At 40.6% G+C, this 24,116-nt stretch overlaps 1 protein-coding gene across 3 annotated transcripts in view; it reads right to left on the reverse strand.

Annotated features, from left to right (window-relative positions):
* Window positions 1-2,628: 2,628 nt before the first annotated feature.
* LOC119743169 overlaps window positions 2,629-24,116 on the reverse strand; it is a 39,381-nt gene continuing 17,893 nt past the window's right edge. For 2 of the 3 annotated variants that reach the window (XM_038219537.1, XM_038219538.1), the window contains exons 3-19: window positions 20,114-20,282; window positions 19,504-19,657; window positions 17,807-18,015; window positions 15,324-15,819; window positions 14,247-14,396; window positions 13,317-13,498; window positions 12,662-13,004; window positions 11,974-12,174; window positions 11,017-11,184; window positions 10,291-10,453; window positions 9,710-10,062; window positions 9,100-9,304; window positions 7,881-8,051; window positions 7,243-7,508; window positions 6,346-6,507; window positions 3,532-3,625; window positions 2,629-2,911 (exon numbers count right to left, since the gene is read on the reverse strand). In XM_038219537.1, the coding sequence (XP_038075465.1) occupies window positions 2,815-2,911; window positions 3,532-3,625; window positions 6,346-6,507; window positions 7,243-7,508; window positions 7,881-8,051; window positions 9,100-9,304; window positions 9,710-10,062; window positions 10,291-10,453; window positions 11,017-11,184; window positions 11,974-12,174; window positions 12,662-13,004; window positions 13,317-13,498; window positions 14,247-14,396; window positions 15,324-15,819; window positions 17,807-18,015; window positions 19,504-19,657; window positions 20,114-20,282 (3,583 nt within the window). In that variant the 3' untranslated portion in view covers window positions 2,629-2,814. Of the gene's footprint in view, window positions 2,912-3,531; window positions 3,626-6,144; window positions 6,319-6,345; window positions 6,508-7,242; window positions 7,509-7,880; window positions 8,052-9,099; window positions 9,305-9,709; window positions 10,063-10,290; window positions 10,454-11,016; window positions 11,185-11,973; window positions 12,175-12,661; window positions 13,005-13,316; window positions 13,499-14,246; window positions 14,397-15,323; window positions 15,820-17,806; window positions 18,016-19,503; window positions 19,658-20,113; window positions 20,283-24,116 lie in introns of all 3 variants that reach the window. The other variant, XM_038219540.1, reaches the window with a different exon arrangement.

Consider the following 24,116-nt stretch of genomic DNA (forward strand, 5'->3'; position numbering starts at 1 on the left):
ACTTTAATTGTTAAATCAGAAAGGTTTACACATGAATCTAATAATGAACAATTTCAATTACATATTGAACACCATCACCAATTAGCCTATTTGAGATATGGCAGACAGAAGAGGAGGGCGCTGTTTGATTTGGGTATAAAATCTTTTGTATTCACCCAAACCAAGTAACGGCTTCCTGTGTCCGCCATATCGAAAATAGGCTATCAATACTCCCTATTACACCCTTTTGTGAGTCACATCTGATAATATGGAGTTCAAGATATGAATAGACCAATGTCGGTCCTATATTTGCTAAACCTCATATCATATTTAATAAAAGTCTACTTGTTAATATCCTTACGGCTTTTCTAAAACTGAAAGTATTAAATTGTACGAGAGTAAACATACTTTGTACCAAATATAATTATATGGAATTATTGAAATATTAATACCCATAAAAAACCAAACCAATTAATTGTGTTCAAACTACGATAACAAATCGGTAATGCAAGTCAATGCATACTTAAAGCTGGTTCCTCGGCGTGCTCTTCAACAAATTTCATTTGTTTTGCTCATAATAAATTTTGAACTTGTATGTTATATTCCAACCAAAAAACTATTGTGTTCTTTCTTTCCTAAGACGTCTGCAACGCTCTGGGGGAAAAAGGTTTTTATGCTCGCTGAGCGAGCAAGACTGGCTCCCGGCCGGACCGCCCGCGAGAACGGCATTATTGTCTGGTAGCCAATCATTCGACATTCGTAAAGTAATAATGCAATAACTAAAACTGGGCCGATTTTGGTTCTGTCGATGTCTCATTCAAAAGTGAATAACTTTTGTATTGCTAGAAAAAAACCAGCAGTTTAGAAAAGGAATCTGTTTCTCACTATCAACCTCAAAAGTAGCACGGGTAATACATCTATAATCCAAACGCGGCACCAAGTCACATACTTAACCTATTACCATATTGTGTCACAAACTTTAAATTTGAATGCATAATTGAAATAAGAAATGTCAGAATACCCAACCGCAGATCTTGTCATTAGATATCGATCCTGATGGCTTTTCAGAACACTACAACAATTTAAAAAAAAAAACGTGTACGAGTGTGAACATATTTTGCTCATGTCAATTTTGACTGTACACCAACCTTATTTAAATGCAAATTACATGCGGTTATACTACACAATACCTCTAAAAATCTAAACCCAAACCATTTTGTCCAAATTACGAATACAAATCTTAAATGTAACGAGTTTCAAGCTAATATTGACATCTTCAAAACCAGCTCTGTGATTTGAAATGGTTCCAACAGCACCTTGGAAGTTGCGATATTAGACATTCCGAGGTGATGTTAAACATTAGGTTTCGTATCAATATTAACTTGAATTGTAACATCAGAAAGGTTAACACCATAACAATGACCTAAAGACCTGTTTTACATATCGCAAACTAATGATGAGTAATTTCAATTACATAAGGAACACCATCACCAAAAGCTATAATATACTTCCACTAACACCCAATCAGGAGTTACATTGATTAATAACTAATACATCGACTTTACGTCGAACACATTTTGAATTTGACTAATTCCCGGACTGCAACATTCGGGGCAAGTGAATGCCTTCATACTTTAAAGTTGCATTCCCGTGCTCTTCAACAAATTCTGAAAATCTTCAACTGGTTAACTTTTAACCAACCTCGGTTGGTTAACAGTTTACCCAACTGTTGGCTGTTAACCAGATAATACCAGGTTGGTTAACAATTTTGTCCAAGTTTTTAACCAATGTTTTGAGAGTGAACGTTGGCCGATTTTTGTCGGTCGATGTCTCATTCGAGTGCCATGGCCTTGTGGTCTGGAGCATTGAATTTTTGGTCTGCGGGTAATTCTGCAGGTTGTGGGTTCGAGTCCAGCCTGAGGTTATGTTGCGTGTGCCAATGGGCAAGGCACTTTGTCATTATTTGCTTCTCTCCACCAAGAGTAGATGGGTACCTGCGAGTGCAGAGATGGTTATTGTGGTTGACTTTAGCTGCTTGGTACTGAAATGGCAGCATCGAGCTGTATACTCCCCACGAAGCTGAGTTTGTCTTTGGAGTTTTCATTGGCCCAATGAGCTTGGTATATGTAGCGCCTTAAACAATGGTGGATACGTGTGTTTTATAAATACACATTATTTTTGTTATTCAAAAGTACAGCACTTAAATAGAAAGGAATGTTTTTTTTGTGGGATGGAACTTTAAAAAGCACGGTAAATACAACTTTAATCCATACGTGGCAAAGAAAGATTTCAAACATGTGCTTTATACCCCGAATAGCATAGTATTGTGTCCAGGAAATTCAAATTTGAATGCGTACTTGAAATAAGAAATGTCAGAATACCAGACCATAGGTACGGTCGGGCAAATAAAGGCCTATGGCCCGCGTAATTTTTTTTCCTAGGAGGGTTAGGGGCAATGTCATGAATAATTCAGTTTTTCCTTTGAATCATTGCAAGACTTAGGTTCCCGTTCTATTTTCCCCTTAATTTAAAATTATCTCGGTGATAAATTTGGAGAAGAAAAATAGCTGATGAAAATGAGCAGCGACGACGTGGATTCGAACCAGGGATCTTTTATAGCTCATCTCGCTATCCACTAGGCTACTGTGTGGTAGCTCGACGACAACCGTTCTTTAAAATGCTTTAATGTATTGTAACTAGTTGAGTAACTAACAACAATGCTGTTGATGTCATTGTCCGTTCTCATGGATAAACATGAATTATTCATGACATTGCCCCTAACCCTCCTAGGAATAAAAATTACGCCTATGGCCCTATACCATTGGCCTGCTGTATTCACTTGCCATCATTTGTGTAGGAAGGATTATCAAATTCAACATTGTGATTTCTTTCCTCAAGTTTGACGTCGTCATCAAACCGTGATGCTGATTTCCTGTGTAGAAAAGAGGAACACACGTATAACCAATTAAAATGTCTGGCTATTTTAACTGTCCCAGTTTAACACTGTAATCTTGTAGGGCATGTGCATAATCGTCAAGTTATTTTCAGAGTGAAGATTCCAAATTTTAAGATCAATGCGCTACGGCAACATGTGGTGATACCGTACGAGTCCACTTCTTATATTTTTTTTTATCCACGGCCGAGAGCCCAAGGCCTCTTCAGTGTTACTTCGTAAAAACCGCTTAATGACAAATGTTGGTTTCACGAAGTAACACTCAAGTGTGTGCGCGCACATCGGACACTGGCGCGAACGATTTTCGTTTTCACACAGTTACAACACTGTTATGGAAATACTTTAAGGATAAAAACGTTTTGAAACGTTTGACAGTGTAATGTAATTAATCTGTATTCTTGTAGGATTACAGAAAATAGAAAAAAGCCTTCAAACAGGTGAAATAAAGATGAGTGTTACTTCGTGAAAATGAAAATGACCGATTCAGCGTAAAGTGTACATGAGTGTATTACGCGCGCACGTAGCGCGAACTCAAGTCCACTTGGGTGTTACTTCGTGGTATCGCTGACGATATGGATGCGAGGGATAAATACACTTACCTCTTCTTGACGAAGTATCCTGCGGCAATGATCAGTGCAATGATTACAATAACAGCAAAAAGCACTGGTAGGACAACCACGTACACAGGGGTTCCTGTATGAGATGAAGACAGTGCAACATTTATTTTGGATGTTTTGACCACAAGAGGGCGCCAATTGAGTACATTTGGGGTTATGGAGCACAGCATATTTATGCATTCTCGACACCCCACAGTATATTAGCCATACAATTGTTAGTTTCTCAAAATTTAATTTGTTTTGGCATTTTTTAGGAATAAAAAAACTGAGCTTGCAATAGATTGGAAAGTCATTTATGCACTCGATCTGTTTGTACATGCACAATGTGTTCCATTCAACCCTTTTCCACAAAGACCTATGAGATAAATGAACTTGAGGAAGCGCCATATCGACATGTACATATATCTATGACTATTACTGTACCTCTAGGATGGGGCATAAAATAATGTTCTGTGACGAGACAAATATCTTTGTAAAGGTAAACAAGACGGCCGATATTCGGTGGTGTTATGTCAACGAAAATGTTGGCCGACTAAAAAGAGTTAGTCAAATAAATAGAACATAGGTTTTCCCGCTTATTTTGACACTTGTATCACACACGAATTCCCCATATCGATACTTTAATTTCGTCCCCGAACATCGCCAAGATCAATTCTCAATTTGAATTTCAAAAGCCATCACTAGATTTCATTTAAGGTTCAGTATAATTCAAATTGTTAGCATTCCGATTCGTCCAAAATCTTTGAAATTCGTCTCGTGAAGGAATCGGCATTGAATTGACAAAGCAAATTCGTTTTTTGTCATACGTTTTCATGTTGTTGTCATTACATTTCGTCTCTGGTGACTTAAATCGTATACGATTAGAAAATGCGCCCAATCTTTAGACTTATTTGAAGAATTGTGCGTATTAAAACAATGATAATTTATTTCCTGATATGTATAAATAAAAGTAGTTAGCTGTAAGGTATGAATTTTTATTTCTGTGTTTCACAATTAACATTAGAGTCAGGAATTTGACATTTCACAATATGCACTTATGACATGGACACTAAGCATTAAGTTCAAAGACCTTCTTAATGTTGTTCTTTGATAGACATCATCATGGGCGTCGCGAGGAGGGGGCAAGGGGGGCACTTGCCCCCTTTTGGAAAAGCAAAAAAAGAAAAGAAAAAAAAAAGGAAGAAAAAAAAGGGAAAAAAAGAAAAGAAAAAGAGGCGCGAAGACAAAGTGGTGTAAATTTAATGAGTTGGGGGGGGGCAAAATGTCCCTGACCCCCCCTAAAACTGATAAATCGAGAATGTGTTGAGAAATACAAGCATTTTTTGGCAAAATTTTTTTTTGCCCCCCTCTAGAAAAAATCCTGGCGACGCCCATGGACATCATACCTTATTTCTGTTGTTTTATTCATATACATATATCAAAGAGCAACATTACGAAGGTGTTTGATCTTAATGCTTAATTTCCATATGCTATAGCAAAGAGCATATTGTGAAAGTTCAATTTCTGATTTCAATGTTAATTGTCAAAGAAAACTCAAAACTTTCATTTATAAGGAAATATTTGTTAAAAATTACAATTTAATTAATGCGCAAACAAGTCCAAAGATTGGGCACGTTTTTAATCGTAACGTTTTAAGTCGCCAGAGACGAAATGTAACGACAAGAACATTAAAACGAATGACAAAAAACGAATTTGCTTTTTCAATTCAACGCCGATTGCTTCACGAGACGAATTTCAAAGATTTTGGACGAATCGGAATGCTAACAATTTGAATTATACTGAACCTTAAATGAAATCTAGTGGTGGCTTTCTGAAATTCAAATTGAAAATTGAGCTTGGCGATGTTCGGGGACGAAATTAAAGTATCGATATGGGGAATTCGCGTGACACAAGTGTTAAAATAGCCAGGAAAACCTATATTAATTGAGTATAAATTAATTATTTTCTCCGAAGAAGCAAATCAGATGGATGTCTTCGAAACAGCCTTGGTTAATGAATAATGCAGTACAGGGCGAGTCAAAAAAAAAGCGAAACACAAATGTCGGGAATATTGTTTTAGTGAAGTTCTGCATGTAGCACTTTCAAAATCTAGGACATAAAAGCCCAATCCATAAGTTTTCTTTTAGTATAAAAATCATTCAGATCACTCAAGTACTTTTTAAGTTACGGAATTTAAACAACCACCGTTTTAAAGTTCTGTCCACGGATCACGAAAAGCTAAGTGTTCTTTAAGCAAAACGAAACTAAATCACATAGGAATGTGTGTGAATTGTGTTCGTTTTGCTGAAAGAACGCACCTATTTTGTGGTCCGTGGACAGCACTTTAAAACAGTGGTTGTGCTAAAAGTTCCGTAACTTGAAACTAAAGTACATGAGCGATCTGAATGATTATTTTGAACCCTGTATATGAACTGTTCTTCCCACGCCAGAGACAGGGGGTAAGTCAACAATCTATCAGACGCCAAGCAAACAAATCTGTGAAACGCCTATTTTCTGTTTTTATTTCTTTTTAAACTCACTATTCCGAGGGGGTAGGGGCATAACACCATTCCCTCACCCTTAAACGAGTTGAAACATTTCAGGCACAGCACCTACCAGTTTGGTTTGCCATTTTATCACCAGAGACAGTGTACGCTTTCCCGTCCACAGTTATCTTGTCTGTTTCCATCAGGAACGCTTGGAAGCTCTGGGTCAGTAGTCTGGACTGGCCAGGGCCGGTGGCGTACATATTGGCTTGGTAAACAACGCTACCTTTAAGCAGCTTCGGGTCTGTTTGAAAAAGGAAAGAGCACTTACCGCTTGCTGGCTTTGCGACAGTGTACGCTTTCCCGTCCACAGTTATCTTGTCCGTTTCCATCAGGAACGCTCGGAAGCTCTTGTTCAGTAGTTTGGACTGGCCTGGGCCGGTGGCGTACATATTGGCTTGGTAAACAACGCTACCTTCAAGCAGCTTCGGGTCTGTTTTTAAAAAAGGGAAGACATCAAATCCTTGGTCAATGTCGAATATATACAGCAAAAATAAAAGAATGGTGAATCTTTGATTTGTTGTCTTCGGCACCACAATGCTTCAGGAACTAAGTTTAATGAGCCTTCTCGTTTGACGTTTCCATACCATGCAGTGAGCGGTACAATCGTCTTAATACGATATACTAAAATAGTGACAAAATGTTGAGTGAGCTTTTTTAACGATAAAAACATAATTCATTTTCGTGAAAGGGTTAAAAAAAAAAACATCAAATTTTGCAACCAAACATTTTATACACCCGATGAACACTCATTTTTGTTTTATTCTTGCGACATTTTTTTTGCAATTTGGATTATTTGCCTAGGATAAGATAAACCTGAAATCTGGTTTTAAATGAAGATATAAACTGAAGCCAGAGTTTATATCACTAGTTTGTCTACAGCCGTCTAATTGTCCCCCTTGACGAGCAATTGGCCCCCAACGGCAAAAGCCATACATGTATTTTTGTATTTGTTTTTATGGTTTAGTGGGCCCCCGTATAGTTGGTACTGTAGCCCTCTTGATTGTTGGGGCTGGCGACAGCGCCGTCTGCCGTGAACTCATATGGGTCTACTCAGTCAGTTGAGAAATGTTGAATTCTTAACGAAATCTGCCATTGATCCAGGGGTTTACACTGAACTTTTGCTCACAATCAGTAAAGTCTGTTCGGAAGATTTTTTAAGACTAACCGCAAAAATAGTCCACTGTGAAGCCGCATCTACATTGGGAGTTGATACCCTTAGCAAGGACCCTCTCCAGGGCAGGCTTTAAGGTGCTATCTGAGTTCCAGGCGTCATACGAGGCATCAGTCAGGGTTACAGTGACTTGGGTGCCGAAGGCAGAGATTGGACACAAGTTCTTGTAGCCGGGCGACGCTGGGGCAAGGGGGAGGTACGAACCCAGGGAGGATTGACACCTGTTACACCTGGAAAAGGTTTCCTTCGAAACGGTCGAACTGAAAAATGAATTAAACGCCGGCATCAGAGCGACTGCATGGTTCGACATCTTGCAATGCGAACAGTCATCAGTGACTGTCATATATAGCTAATCATAATCATTTTGTTGATAACTGAAAGGTTTGCTCTCTTCGTATGGGCTTGAAAGATATACAGCAGCTGATGTCTTTTTTCATATGAAACCAAAGTTTTTTAACAACAATAAAATTAATCTTTGTTTTGCTTTAGTAACGATTTTTAATTTATATTTGGTGCCTTTTTTCTCAGCAAAACTGTACTATACATAAATTTCAATTCGATTTTAATACTTTGGGATCACTATAAAGGTGAAAAGTAATAACGATTAAACCAGAATATGGACCCGTTGTTACCTTCCCTCGAGTAGGGCTATATCAACGCCATGCGTGCTGTATGTCTGCTGGTCTACCATGGAGCCAATTGGGGCACGCCCCGTGTTAAACGTGGCATAGTCTCCTCGATAGAGGGCCACCTGACCGATGGGCCTTAGCTCGGTCACATTCTCGATCAGATAGTAGCCATTACTGTAACATAATAAATCCAAAAGATAAAGCACAATTAGTGAATCATAACAGGACTAAGCAAGTCTAATAATAACAACGGAATTAGACTCTGAGCATAATTACACTCTGAAAAAAAGTAAAACTGCTGCAAACTGCTTACTGACTGGATGGACCTGAAATATATAAATCTTAAAATTAATGTGGCCTGACATTGCGAACTTAGCAAGTTCTTCTTCAGAGGCTAAAACAGAAATGACAGAGGTACATACATTAACATGGGGGTGCACACAGACATGCAGGGCTGAAAGAAGAAACACAAAAGGAGGATTAGGTGTGAAAGGTGTGGAAAGATGCAGGGGAGGGTGGATGAGAGAACAAAGAAACAAAGGGAGATGGCAAACCACAAGGGGTCTGGTATGAACAGGGGAGGGACCAGAAAGGGGAAGGATCAAAGGTCACAGGGAGTGGGAACGGACAAAAGAGTGTGAGAGTGAAGGGATGATGTGGGGGGGGGGGGGGAAATTACACTCTAACGCCTTCAGTGATTTACTAGGAGCCTTCTCACTCTTGCAAAATCCAACACGATAATGGTTACTCAACCCCCAAACTGTTGGACTCTGATTATGGTGATATGCCTGACCCCATTGTACTGCATTTACTAGTGCAGTACTCACTCCAACAGATTCCAACAAAACATGCAGTTGGATTTTGAAGGGTTGCGGATGTATAGGGTTTTAAAGGCGCCGGGTAATGCATAATGATGCACGTCCGTTTTGAACTATAACTTTTGGGGAGTCAGGTTGGCGCAGCGGTACTTTCCCCGCCTTCCACTGCTGTGAACCGGGTTCGAATCACCCAAAATGTGTGGATTGGGTTTTCAGTCCTTACCTGATTCCGTGGGTTTTCCTCCCACCTCTAAAACTGTAATTTCTTCTCATTGTCTCCTCTCTACAGGTTTCGTCAGGCTTTCGGGTTACAGCGCCTTGGGCACTTTTGAGGAACCCTTGGTTTCATTACCAGAAAGAAATACAATATAAAAAAATATAATATAACTGAAAACTGTTCTTACCTGTCTGTCCGATTCCCCGTCAAGGGAATCACACTATACGGTATGTTGAACCCTTCCTCAAGCAGCAACAGGACAATAGCATCCAAGGAACTGTAGCCAGCTCCGTCGTTGTACAACTCTATGAACCTCTCGGACGGTGCACCGTGGGGGCTTATTTCGTTGATGTAAACGGGCTTGTACAGTGCATCGCAGTTATTGGGGGAACCTGTCAAACAAATCGGTGAAACAGAGGATAGCATGGCTTGGTTTTCGGAACATGACTACATGATATAGAGTGGGGGACAGAAGGGAAAACACCTATGTTTCAGTACGTGAATACCAAAGTCATAACAAACAACGCGTATTTAAACTATACAGTATCTGTAAAGCCCTTTTTAGCCATTTTTAAAGCAAGTTTATAAAAGACTGTCTTCGGGGAGGAGTATAGGAACGCCCCAAACTCTTCTGTTCATATAGGGGGAACCTGAGACCTCTCCAACCCATTTATGTATGGTATACGACACTTGACTCCTGGTCTATTTGCAGGTCATGCGTATCCGACTGTAAGTGATGTTTACCTTCGCCCACTTAATACAACCCTTCATGAGTAGAATTTCTTAAGTAGGCCTACCTGGAGTCTTCAGTGTAGACACGAAGGCAGCCACGTTCAGTGGGGACTGCGATATGCACCTGGACAACGACACGTCCTCGCCGTTCACCAGCTCACTGTTTTCATACGCCTGTATCTGGCCGGGTACCAGTTTGGCTATGAGACCGTCCGCCCGATCTTGAGGATCGCCGTAGACGACCACGTCGACGAGAGACCGGGAAGTTGCCACTGTGCCCAGAGGAAACAAGTCGATGGTACCCCGATAGACGGCCACTGCGCCCGGTCCGTCTGGGAAGGAAAGATCGTCTGCGATCACGTCTGGTGTTGGAGTAACACCGGACCCACCGATAACTAAATATCCAGATGAACCGGATCTACAGTAAGAATAGATAAAAAAAAAAAAATGTTTTTTTGTTCAGCCATTCGACAATACAAACAGTAAAATTGCTATAACATTTCAGAGTACTTTTAAGCACAAAACAGTTTTGCATCTCTTGAAGCTGCTGTTACTTTTCTTGTTTGCTGATGCTGTCTTTTGGTGTAGCTATTTTGGTATAGCTATTTGATTTCCATTTCATTTGTTATGCTGAAACTCAATGTACCGTTTTCCCGTCAAGTCTACTTCGTAGAAGGATCGGTCTCGAGGAGCTTGGTAAAAGATCAGCAGATATCCATCCAGGGACGTGCTGCCCTGGCCACCGTCAAACAGCTCCACGAAACCACGTCCAGGTGGAGATTTCACATTCACTTCACTAACAAAGATACCTAGAAATACGATTAAGCTGACATCAATATACATGAACATTAGGTACTCAAATCAACCTGCTGTAAGCTATTTAGTTTACAGCTTACCACTTGCTACAGGTCTCCTTTAAAAAAAAACGTTACCAAGGAAATGAATTTTATTTAAGCAAGAGGTTTCAGTGAAACTGTATACGTTAATTAATTTGGGAAGGTATTTTCATTTATTTGTCTGGAAAACAAATTAATGTTTAATTTTATATTTTCTTAATTCAATAAAAATTTAGTGAGACTGATATTAATAGGTATAAATGTTACTAGACTTCGAAGATTTTATCTTATTATTTTATCCAATCGGCGATATTTTGAAGCGAGTAGTGGTGTACAACGGCATTTTAGGGGTAGATTTACGTGAATTCCAGGTCATTGACGTCATTTTACTTCTTATAGATAAAAACGTACGTTTTTACAATCTTTAATTTTGAGATTTAAGTGGACTACTACATTTCTTGATATTTCATTATTGAACCCAGAAACTGGCTTGGTTATAGCGCCCCCATTCTTTTCAGAACAAGGTGTATTCCTACCAGCAGGCGTTGGTTCTTCAGGGCCGCATGAGTTAGGCCCCTTGGGCGTGGGTGTAGTCAACTTGAAGGCACTCTGACTCAATCTGTTGGCATCAAAACATCGGCTGATACTCTCATCGGTGCCGTCTTCCTCCGCAAGACTCTCGTCCTCGAAGATGATAAAACTACCTGCGTAATTAAGAACAGGATGCATGAAAGAAACAAGTTATCCGCCACAATCGTCTAGCGTCGTTGCCGATGTGGAAGATGCGATTTTTGAGTTTCACTCAGAACAAAATAGATTTAATACAGAAGTTACTCACTTTTGAAGGAGAGAGAAAAAATCCGCCCCCGTTTAGTTATGGACTAGTAATTACAGTACTTCACAATTTTGATTTAGTTGCGGCCTGACGATAATTCAGGCGTACCTCATGCAATACCCAGAGGCGCAAAAGCAACCAAAAATAAAAGCCTTTTTTTTCAAAGAGTGTCGGGCACCCAAATTAAACTGAGTTGTCGTTAAAATAAAAATAAAAATATAGGCCTAACATTGAATTAATGAAAAATCGTTAAAAAAAATATCGAATTTGTTGAGTGGCACGGACAGTCACTGTGGTTCTTTGAGAATGTAATTTAACCTGGAAATGAAAGTCTCACAATTTGATACTAATATTTGAACCAAGCAGGCCTATAGTTCTTGAGCTAACCGAGTAAGAGTCACAAAAGCAAGTAGTTTTGTGGTAAGTCTTTGCGGGAACGTGTTGCGCATAAGCCTCCTGGAAGAGAACATACCAGAAAATTCTGAATCGGTGGAGCTCTTCTTTTCTTTTCTTTCCATTTCTTCTTTTTCCTCTTTCCCCCTTTCCCTTTCTGTGAAGCTCTACTAAAGTTGCTTTCAATCTTGTCATGGGCAATTTCGATTTAAAAACCCACCAAATGAATGATTAATTTTGTCAGACAGAAAAACCCTGTTTTTACCGCTTGGCAAGAGGTCGTCAACCAGTGTGGTTTCCTCCTCTGTGTCTAAGGTGTACACAACGGCATCTAGCAGACTTCTCTTAGTTGCTGGGGCTGCGTGATAGAAGACACCAGGATGCGACCGATAGAGGGCGATAGCACCGGCGCCGTGAGGTTCAAATCTTGTTCCATACGTACGCTCCAGTGTCACAACCAGATCAGCTGGAAGCAAGCATGTAATTATTTCAGAAACGGAGGAAAAAAATAAGTTCGTTTGCATAAGAGTATAAGTTTCATGACACTCGGGTTGTGTACATACTCCGCAATTAAAAAAAATGCATTTCCGTGTTTGATATTTTTGTTTACGTTTTCTAGTGTGTGTAGCGCTGTATTTGTACCTTGAGTTTGTATCTGAGTCTTGAAGGTGATGACTTCTATAGCGCTGTATTTGTATCTGCAACTCACAAAGAGCATCTTTGGGCTGTTTGCAATTTCCAAAATAAGTTTTAAAGAGAACTTAAGTTTAGAGATCGAGTCTTGAAGGTGATGACGTCCGGTGCACTTCTTGCGTCTAGGTCGAGAAGGTTTCAATCTGGGATTGGTTTTGGACAGAGTGAGTAGATTCTACACTTGAAAACCCGAGAAGAAGTTACAAATACAGATTGAAGACAACTTTTTATGTTGATTGTGCTTATAGGCCTAGCTCTACCTGAATCATGAGATCCGACCAAGAAGTACCCTTGCTCATTGGTTTGATAGCCACTCAGATCCACAGTCTGATACGCCCCGTTGTTATCAATGGCAGCAAAAGCCACCAAGGTGAGGTAGGTAAGCGGCGTGTTGCCTCGGCCTCCGTCGTACAGCTCCGCGTAAGCCTCGGGAGTCGACGAGGGCTCACCAAAGTTCAACTCGTTGATGATGACATCACGGGATGGGTACACGGGGCAGTCGTTCATGGCTGCCACGGTCGGTGGGCGGTCGCCACTGAAGGCACTGGAAGAGCGATATTCACCCGAGAGGCACCGACTGAAATGCAGGTCACCGGAATCCAGCTAGATGAAGAAAATGACGACATAATTGAGTTGTCAAACAGGTGGTTACGTTTCGGTAATAAATGGTGTCGATCCACCTTACTTAACAAGTATATAGGCCTACTAAACATAGGCGGTTGTAAGATGTTTGGTAGAATTACTCCATCAATACAATTTATAAACAAATCCCTTTTCATTTTTATATAACTCTTGTGGTGGCAGGAGAGTAATCTTCAAATTATTACCATTTTGTGGGAAACGCATTTTAAAGATCCTAAAAGGGTGTTTTCCGGTCAAACGTGCTTCTTTAAACCGAGTGTTGTATGAACTTACCCCCAATGAGGTATCATCTGACATCAGTGTGTACAGCGCAGGGCCAAGGTTCCCCTGATCGTTCGTGTAGATGACAGCATCAACCAAGCCTTGAGTGGTTACCATGTCTCCTACTAACAGTGTAAAACTGCCGCCCTCGGTTCTATACAGGGCCACGCCCCCACTATTTGGATCTATAAAGCCTGTATCAAAATGATGGGATGGTTATTTATGGTTATCGATGTTATCGTTCATCGTAAGATTGTGACAGAACATTCATATCCCGTACCGGTATATTGCCTTGCAAAGCCCATAGGTTTACTGAACGATACAAAATCCTCAACATAACAGGACAACGCACGGTTTATCGCCACCACGAGTTCTTTGATACTTCCGAGCCTTGGCCTCGTGCAGCGTCAATTTGATATCCGACTAGAAATCATGTACGGATGGGTTATCGTGCCCATCAGAACACCTGCTTCGCTGCGATCTGCTGAGACTAAACTTAACGATAAGAGGGAATTTTGTTAGGGAGTGTGGCCTAGTGGTTAGGGATCGTGACTCGTGATCAGAAGGCCAGGGATTCGAATCCTGCTGTTGGCCATATTTTGTGTCCTTGGGCAAGCCACTTCACCCCACTCGCCTCTCTCCACTCAGGAGTACAAATGGGTACTAGTAGTAGCTGAGGAGTAACCTGCGAGGGACCTCATCGAAATGTTCCCAGTCATTTCATGCGTAGGAAACCGGAGATAAACGCCGGCCTGATGAGCCATGGTGGCTCATATCCGAACAAAACGAAAAGTCTCCGTACGTTGACTTACTAAGAAGGATTTTGATGTCCCTGCAGCAGGCAACTAACCGAATGGGATGTGAAGAAGTAGGCTTGAAATAATACAGCTTGTTGTGTCTGAATCCGAATTACAGAAGAAATCAAGAGAAGAGACTAAGTACCTTCAGCAAATTCGTAGTATACACCGCCGATGTTATGGGCATCCTGAACCCCCAGAACAAAGTAACCTCTCGCATCTGTGGTGTATCCAGCAAGTGAAATAACTTGTAAAGCATTCCCAGCAGCACTGTAGAGAACCACTAAGAAGTCATCTGTGAACATCAAATACATTAATTCACACTGTTATTTCAAGGATTAATCCTTCTAGGCTAACTATGTCTCGGATTACCGCACCTAATCAAATCTTGATCATTTTAATGGTTGGTAGATTAAGTTTGATTAGTCATTTGGATTCGGTAAAAAAATACTAGTAAGGACTGTATGTACTGTAGCCAATGTCGGATTGCATTGGAAAAAATACCAAATTATCCCATAAACGAAATGCGAAAGACAACTGCAAAAAGGAACTTCGTTGTTCACAAACCTATCATGCAGACGTCTAGCTAGGATGATCCTAGCGTTATGTTTATGGTAACAAAGGTCTCCTCAGTTTCAGCCAAAATATCCGTAAGTAGTGAACATTTCTGGTTTTATTTATCAGTCAAGTACTGGAACAAGTTGAGCAACTATTATTATCCAGGTTTTAAAACAATTCTCGCCGTTTTGAGGAATATATTGCAAAGGACATGGTTCTGAAAGAGATGTGCAATAGCTAGCAGACGTCATCTTTCTCTGTCATCCTCCGAGGAAAAATCGAGCCAAAAATCAAATTCAGGCTCCAGCAGGCTATATCTCGTGTTTGGGAATCAACAAAATACCCGAGACAGTTTACTTATTCCTACCGCTCAAGAGCCCTTCCTGTGGGTGATTTTAAACCACTGATTAAACACCGCTGCGTTCTGCGCCAAGCCGCTCATTAAGTGCCGCGCGCAAGGCACATACCATAGACATGACCAGAGGGGTGTTTCATAAATCATCAAGTAAAATGGGGTGTTGTACAGAATCTTGTTTTTTTTTTTACCTATTTTGCATTTTGACCGAAGAGCTATTTACGAAAGGGAATATATAAAACCGGCTAGGGGCCTGGGGGCGGATAATGTCCCTCACCAAAAATATTGTCTTAAAAATTGACATCTTACCTAGAAGAGTAAATCCACTGCCGAGATCGAAGAGTTCAATGAACTGTTCTCGTTCAGGCAGATTAATCTCGTTAATGAGGACGTCTGGATTGTCTCTGGTCGGGCAGTGATTTCTGCTATCCCTGGATACGTGGGCAAGAACGAATGTCCAATCACCGTCAACCATGCAGCGGCTAAGTGATTCATCCCTGTGGCTGAAAGCCTCGTCCTCACGGACTGGGGGTTTCCCCGGCGTAAGGACGCTGAGCCAGTCAGTCAGATCCTCCTGGTTGCCTTCCTTCTCCACAACCACGGCGTCAAGCAGCCCCGTGCTGGTTAACCTAACCTCCTTATTCTCGTCAAGCAGATCGATGGCATGCGGGGAATAGTACAGAGCAAGTGCAAACGCATTCGGAACTCTGCCTATTCGATTGAAATTCGATGACGCGAAGCCGTCTTTGTTTGTCCTCCGACGCGCTAATGGCCCAGCGATAATAACGTCTGAATTCCACATCACCTACATATGAGAAAAAAAACTCATATTTTTTCTTAGAGCTTAAGTTAATATTGTTCTTACACCTCATAGAGTTGTAACCCAGTCATTTTTTTTTCCAAGTCAAGTCAAGTCCCAAGTCATTTCTTTCCAAGTCAAGTCAAGTCACAAGTCAAATTTTAGCAAGTCAAGTCAAGTCCCAAGTAATTTTTTAAAGTCAAGTCAAGTCTCGAGTCATTTTTTTTAAAAGTTAACTCAAGTCTCGAGTCATTTTTTTTTTTAAATATTAGATGTACATACTACTTATGGGAACCAGTTTATGTGTTCGACGATGGAGCCGGAGTAGGGAATGTAAGCAGATAAATAAAAATCATACTTTTCAAACATCCTCTCTCACACACCTTATTTATATCTAAAAACGCATTTTGATATACTTGTTCCATCATGTTGAATGTTGGAAGGACGTCTGACAAAATGTCCTTCCGAACTTTTTCGTTTGATATATGATGTGATTTCTTGTTGCTTTATGGCGGATTAGGGGTAGCAGCCGTTTTCTAGTCGTTTAAACCCTAGTATACAAATATTGAATGCTTCGAGTGGTGTAGTAAAACTAGCCTCCCGAGGTGATCCATGGACCATTCTATTTTCCCGAGGCGAAGCCGAGGGAAAATAGAATGGTCCATGGATCACCGAGGGAGGCTAGTTTTACTTCACCACGAGATAAAGCATTCAATATTTGTTTTATAACACTTCACTCACAGATTCTGCTTGATTTTAATATTTTAAATTATTTAAATCTGAACACAGTTGAAATAAACTTAAATTTAAATACAAAATTGGTGGAAAATGTATTTCTCTCTTAAAAACTACCCCTTCACGAAATGTTTGAACCCAAGTCTGCGGCGCGCTCTCTTTGGAATAATACGCGCTACGCACAACGCGCAACGCGCACACCAGCATGCATTTGCACACAAATACCGCGCCGTGGAAATAGTACTTTGGTTGCTAATGGTATAGTACTTTGGTTGCTATGCGCATAGTACTTTTGGCCGTGCACAGAAAGATAGCAAAATTAGAAAGTAACATGTGACTCGCTCTCGGCCAATCAAGACACAGAATCTGTGGGTGAGGTGTTATAATTGCATTTAGCACGCTTACCTGTAGCTAATGGTCTATGTGGAATGACCGCTCGACAACGGATGGTACTCATACTACGCTCGGCACAAACTTCACCTCGCATGAGGTTGAGTATGATACGTTGTCCATAACACACGCACTATAGATAGTCATGCACATGACTTGTGGCAGGCTCAGGATTCCCAGCTATCGCATGCTGGTTGCTAATTCGCTATGTATTATCTGCATTCTTTTAACCGATTTATGCTAGTGCGCACGAATGCCCAGAGGTTTGTGTTTTTTTGGAACTTTAAGAAACGTGTTAATAATGTCAGCAACTAAAATTTATTACAGTCAAGTCTCAAGTCATATTTTTTCAAGTCAAGTCAAGTCTCAAGTCATTTTTCCCAAGTCAAGTAAAGTCTCGAGTCAAAAAAAACGCGACTTGAGTCCGACTCGAGTCCGAGTCAGCGACTCGAGTCAACAACACTGTTATTTCATGTGGAATTCCACAGATGTCCAAGGAACGATTGAACTTCTTAAACGAGGCGCTTTCATCTGATCACAGAAACAGCCTTCCCATCCCACGTAGCTAATAAACCATGTTTAAAAACCTGTCAAATATTAACTTTAGAGGGCTCATGTGTAATGTTTTTAATACATAAAATGTGTGTCCCATTTAACCCTATGACAACGGAGGCCACAATAAAAAGAACCCATTTCTTCGTTTTTTATACCGTCGTAAAAAAGCAGTCGATGCGTACACCACCCACAAAACTCAATAAAAGTAATACATTTGCACCCTCTCCCTTTACTTTTCATATCAAATTTGGTGGCGGAATATCTTTGCAAATATGTTCTTAAGAAGAAAATCACTTCGTGAAGCTATGCATACCGCGATAACAGTATCCAGTGGGAAATATGGCAGTCCAGCACAGGCGAATTCCACAAAGACCCCGGATGACGATGAGGACAGGGAGTTCAGCTCGTTTAGATAACACGGCGGCGGAGGACAGGTGTTTGCGGCAACAGGCGACGGAGAACCAGCTGCAAATGCAGCTTGGTCAAGTGGATGAAGAGAATAGCACCTCAGAATAGACGAGCCTGTTGTACGGACAGAACATTTCAACAATATATTGAGAAAAAAAATATTCAACAATAAATGTTCCTTGATACTTTTTACGATTAAGAGTGACAACTCAATCGGGGGAGTGATTTTTTACTCTTTGGAAATAAAGTATATACCACAAACCTACCACATAATGAAAGACACCCAGTTAAGTCCTGACCAGCACGAACGGTTTGCAAACAAGAGTTTCAGCAACCCCACAGACTCTCTTCATTATGGACAAACCCGTTATATGTGTGCAAAATAGTAACGTTGTCAACGACATTGGACAGTCACTGGTACCATGGAGATTGGTTGCTAGCTCTATGCTGGTACGACGTGTGATTTCAGGATTCCACCCTGAATGTATAACACTATTAAAATGTAATTGATCGGAACTGCGAACCACTTTTCTGTGTTAATTTTGTTTCAATGCATGACAAAATTATCTCATTTTAGACTTGACCAGGACCTATTGCCCGGAAACACTATGTTTCTGTAAACGAGATAATGACTTTCTTGTGCGATTTACTGAAAATGAGAATGTATTTTACTTGAACCATTCATGAACCAGACAAATATATGGGTGTGAGTTTGTTTCTGCATTCAATAGGGTACGTTGAACAATAGAGGACAATAGGGTCCCCAATTTGGCGATCGTGTACAAAACATATGGGAGGTCTTCCTAAAAAGTTAGTACAAACAAAAGAGGGACAATAGGGGGTCCCCGATTGCAGGCAAATACACACCTGCGTGGGAGTGTGAGTGTGTGCTACTCCCCCCCGCAGCCAGTTGATTTTGACTCGGCCTTATACCATCCGAAATGTCATGCTATAATTATTGGCAACTGATTAAAGGGGATGTACATAATTGGCTTTTGCTGTAATTTTCAGAAATGAGCTATTTGAGGGGTTAGTACAATAGATCCAATATGTTACACTGACATGTTTGAAGTTTTGTGTTCGAAAATGCTAGAAAAACCAAGAAAACAAAACTGTTCAAGTAGTCTGGTTCCCTGACTCCACTAAAGATGAAATGGATCAATTTATAGATGCCGGAAAATTGTACGGTAAGTGAACCAGTCTAGCTGGCCTGCACCCGTTCATGAACATGTAACCAATAGCAAACAGAATTTGGACTGAAAAAAGGGTAAATTTGGAGCAGTAGTTGAAAAATAGTAAGGTTTTTCCAACGGTGGTCGGCCGACCACCGTTGGAAATTTATACAAAAATACCTTTTTTCTTGAAAATGCCTTCACACCAGGTGTCATAATTTTACAGGATGCTTTAGACTGTCATTTACCAACATCCTAGTACGGTATTTTGTAAAAATTTGGTAGTTTTGTTTTTCGATGTTTGCAAATGTTGTTTATTCCCTTTAACATTAACCAGCTTAATATTAATTTGCTGAGCAATTATATATTTTCTGCTTAGCGGCTAAACGAGATTGTGTCCAGATCTACAGGTAGATTTTTTTACACCTACCTGTGTCAGGTAAGAAGTTCTGTGCTATAGCTTGTCCCGGTAGAAGCCTGTCAAGCAGTCCTAACGTCAACGTGGATTTATTGCCGAAGACGACCGCATCCAGCAGGCCGTCCATAGTGGGACCACTGCCCGGTGTAAAACCGGCAACGGGTCGCTGAAGGACATAAAATAATGAAAGGTTTTTTTTTTTTACTATAGTATACCTTTGCCCAATATTTTTCTTTTGACTTCCTCATACCTGGCGAAAGTAAGCCATTGCATAGTTGGGTAGTACAACAAATGGTTTTATTGGCAATTAAGATTATCGGCCTAAAGAAAATGCATGAGGAATACATCTTGAAGGTTTGGTTCCGCCTTTAATAGTGATCATAGTGATCACAACTATGAGCAATTTTGGTGCGCCAAAAAGGAGGAAAATATTATTCCAAGGCGCCATAGTTTCTCGCCATCAAGTCAATTTCGCAGTAAGTCAAGTAAGTCAATTTTAAGGGATTTAAAAAGCTGATCAAGTTGATCAATCAAACACGTGACTTTCCCATAAAAGCCATGCAGTTTACGTTTGGTATCAAAACAAGTGCGTAGGACAGGGGCAGGTGGTTAATGTGTTTACCTTGTATAGTGCCACGGCACCAGCTACTTGCTGCATGTCCAGTCCATCTCTGAGCCAATCGGCATTCAAGTTACCAAAATCGGATGCAGGGCTGACGGAAGAGGGCGCAATCACAAGATAACCCTCGCTGTTCGTGGCTGAACGTAGAAGGTCTACAATTCTGTGAGATCTGTTGTTCAAGGGAAGGGGGTAAAGCAGCATTATTGCCCGAGCTAATACCGCTCGGGCAATTAATGCAACAGCAAGAAAGCATCATATGGAAATTGACATGTAGCAGACGAGACAAGTTTGCCTACGCCGACAAAACCATCATTAGCATGCCTTTTTCTATATAAATGGCCCTTGCACTTGAAAGTTTGTTGCTATGGAGAGTTGTTATAGCTATAGTCCGACAATTTGGGACTCTAAATACTTTGTATGAGAGTCCCATCTTAAGGTACTGAAAACATGCAATACAAGAAAATAGACTGGCACCTGAAACAACCAGTCCAACAACTATATGGTACTGCATCAATCAACTGTGCCAAAAGAAATATCTAGGATTTCAGGTACTAGTCTCTATTTATACACATTTCTCCCGCCATATCCAACCACCAGAGTAATGACAATGAACGAAGCGGTCAGTCTTCTCAAACAGTTGACCATGGTTGGACATGTACCAATTTAGTCTTTAGCCTCATTTTGAAATCACCTGACTTCTCTCTCATGAGAAAAATATTGAAGAAAATGTCTGCTATAAAAATTGAGAGGAGTCTTCAAACTTGGCTGGTGAAATACTGAGGATCTTTTCTTCGGCCAATGACAACTTAACAAAATTTTGGTGGCTAAATAGTGAGTCAAGTTGGCCTGATTTAGTTTTACATGTTTTTTCAGCACTCAAGGTCCCAGTTTGTGTTGTAGCTCTGAATTAACCAACCAATAGACCTGGATTTCTGAGAAATTTGAGATGACATTGCAGCCGAAATTCGCTCCATTTTGCACCCCCCCCCCCTCCCCATGGCGACGGGCTTCGGGAAAACTCTTAAGGGTGCCATCTGCGATAGGAAAATCACCGAAAAGCCACAGTCCACTGGGTGTTTCAAAAAAAAGGAAACCCAACTTCAAAGAATGAGTATGGACAGACGATATGTTTACTGGCTATAAAACTGGTACCATCTGAAAGCGTAATCTCTATGCTTTGCAATGATACCGTGTTTAGGTTTTCTGAGTCATGCATCACTGAGCATCATAGTCTTGAAAACTGAATGCAAAAATGCAGTTGGTTCACTTTCATAAAAAAAACACTGGACACGGTGGTCCTATTGTTACTGAAATGTCTGTGAAATGGCTTGAATGTCGATCCTTGGGGAAAATGGCACATTGTTTTGAACGTGGCTTGGTCAGAACGAGAATTGATGACAAACAATAAAATCCAGTTTTGAAACCAACCCGACTTGTTTTTTGGTTTCTTCTTATGCACTCGTATTAATTCTTCTTGAATACTTTATCTCATGCACACCATGCCTATTGTGTTTGACATGAAAGTGAACTAACTGCAATTTTGCATCCAGTTTTCAAGACAATGATGCTCAGTGATGCATGATCCTGGAAATGTAAACAAGGTATCATTGAAAAGCATATAGATTACGCTTTCAGATGATACCAGTTTTATAGCCAGTAAACATTTAGTCTGTCCATACTGGTTCTTCAAAGTTGGGTTTCCTTTTTATTGAAACGCCCTGTGTAAACCCCAGTTTATTGGTCTGCATTTCCAAATGGACAATCGTCTTATAGCCCAAAGGCGCAGTAACAAGCCAATGGTTCGTTTAGGTCATTATCCGGAATCAGTCAAGCGATACAGGGACTGCTTTGGAAAGTTGTCGTGAACTACAAATGTACGCAGTTTCCCCTTCCAACTCAAGCACACAGTGAATGCGGAACATTATTTGGTTGTATCTCTAATCTTACCAGTACGGCAGATTGGTGATAGACTGTGCCTTTGTTGATACAAGTATGGCATTTGGCACAGTCAGAATATGCCATGAGAATGATATTTTGGCTTTACGGCCATGGCAGATTTATCCCTTGAACACAATATAGGTGGGCTTTGCCATTTAGAAAATTTAAAAAGTTGCCTGTTTTCCTACCTATATTGTTGTTGAAGGACAAATCTGCGATGGTCCTATATAAGCTATAGCCAAATATCTTTCTCATGATATACTCTGACTGTGTTCAAGGGCGGATCCAGGGGGGGGGGGGGGGGGGGCCAAAGGGGGCCATGGCCCCCCCCCCCAAAAAAACGAAATCAATTTTTTTTTTATGTGACATCGCAATAAAGGCAGGCAATGAGTACACCACCATCTTTTCCTCTAAAAAACATAGGTTAAAGTGGTCAGAAATTGCCTCAGATCGCACCACAGAGCATCTAGAATCCAAAAATTTTTCGGGGCCCTTAAGCGGGCCCCGAACCCCACGCCGTAATTTTTTTGACCTACTTTTTGTGGGGACCAACAATTTTTTTTGGCCCCCCAAAAAATTGTGTTCTGGATCCGCCCTTGATTGTGTTGCCCAATGTAATGCTTGTGGAGGAAGGTTCATCAAAGGCGCAATTCTTCCAATTTAATTCCCTTTATCTGCCATACTATCTAAATCAGCCCGACTTTAAAAAAGAAAGTTTGGAACCAGACTGGGATCTACAGTCTGGTAAAAATATGTTCATGCGAACAAATTGTCGTTGTGGTGGCTGCAGATTTTAACAAATTCCATTTTCTTTTATTCCGCTTGTCAGTTTCCACTGGACATTAACAATTTATCAGTTCAAATATCGAATTAATATTCATCACCTCTTCCATCCCCTGTTTCCCCCTTTTCTCCCCCTCCCCCTCTCACACGCCCCGCCCCTTTTTCTTTAAAGATCTCGTTTTCCTGCGGTAGGATGGCTCTGTAGAGGTGTTAGTCACCTGTTCCATCATGCCAATCACTGGCTTAATCCTTGTTTTCGTAAATGAAACATTTTTAGTATTTTTAAATCTTTGATAATGTATATCTTGTAATGTTCTTATTTTTGTCAGCCAGTGGAAAAGTGTAATCAAATATAAGAAAATTAAATAATAATGAGATGAAAACGATGTTTGCACAAAAGCTGAATAAAAAATACTCCAAAACACGATGCAGTCCATTTTTTCTTATCTTATTTTGTACCTATTTTGTACTTATATCATTTGGTCTTGCAGAACAAGAACTTTCTTGAATGTCGTTGGTGCCCTATATACTTTTACGAACGCGGATTGTTTGTCCTGATTAAAGAAACTTGTGAAATAACGACGAACGCACTGGGCGCATGTTTAAACACCAATCTGGCCTATTGTAAATGCACGTACGGTAATCTTTTACTGGAAAATCGAGCTTCACAGACCATTATGGAGCAATTGCTTTGGATATTTTTTACTAATGAATAACTAATTATGCACGCATGCGCATAAATGGGCTCGGCGGCAAAAAAAAAAAGGCTAAAGCGGTCCATTGAAAATATACAGGGGTCTAAACATTCCAGTCATTTGTAGCTTTTTTTCTTTCGAAAAATTCCCTTATATCGCCATCGGAATTACTTTTTGGCGTTAAGAAAAAAGTGACAAATCCTGGACAAATTTGTACATTTTCAATGGGCCATTTAGGCGCATGCGTTCGTAATTAGAATGCCTGCACTTGTACTTCTCGGGCAACTACACTATAACCGTCCAATGCAGGACGCACGGGATCTAGCCCGGGGGTTGAATCCTTCCACATCTTCAGGAGTACAGGGTTCTGGCAGGTGGGGCAGACCGGCAGGCGTTCCATTGTCTGTTCCTCACCACAGTCGCACACAGTTTGTCCGTCCTCATTATATCCCCATTTCTTCATAAGAACTTTGCATCGTCCAGTCCCTGTCCTGAGGCGATTTAGACATGACCAGATTGGCCATGCCTCACTCGAACCTGATGGTAGAGATTCCTTGGGACTGAAGGGAAGCTTGTGTGGCATTGCT

Source organism: Patiria miniata, unplaced genomic scaffold, assembly GCF_015706575.1.
Source record: "Patiria miniata isolate m_02_andy unplaced genomic scaffold, ASM1570657v1 HiC_scaffold_6, whole genome shotgun sequence".
Taxonomy (NCBI): Eukaryota; Metazoa; Echinodermata; class Asteroidea; order Valvatida; family Asterinidae; genus Patiria; species Patiria miniata.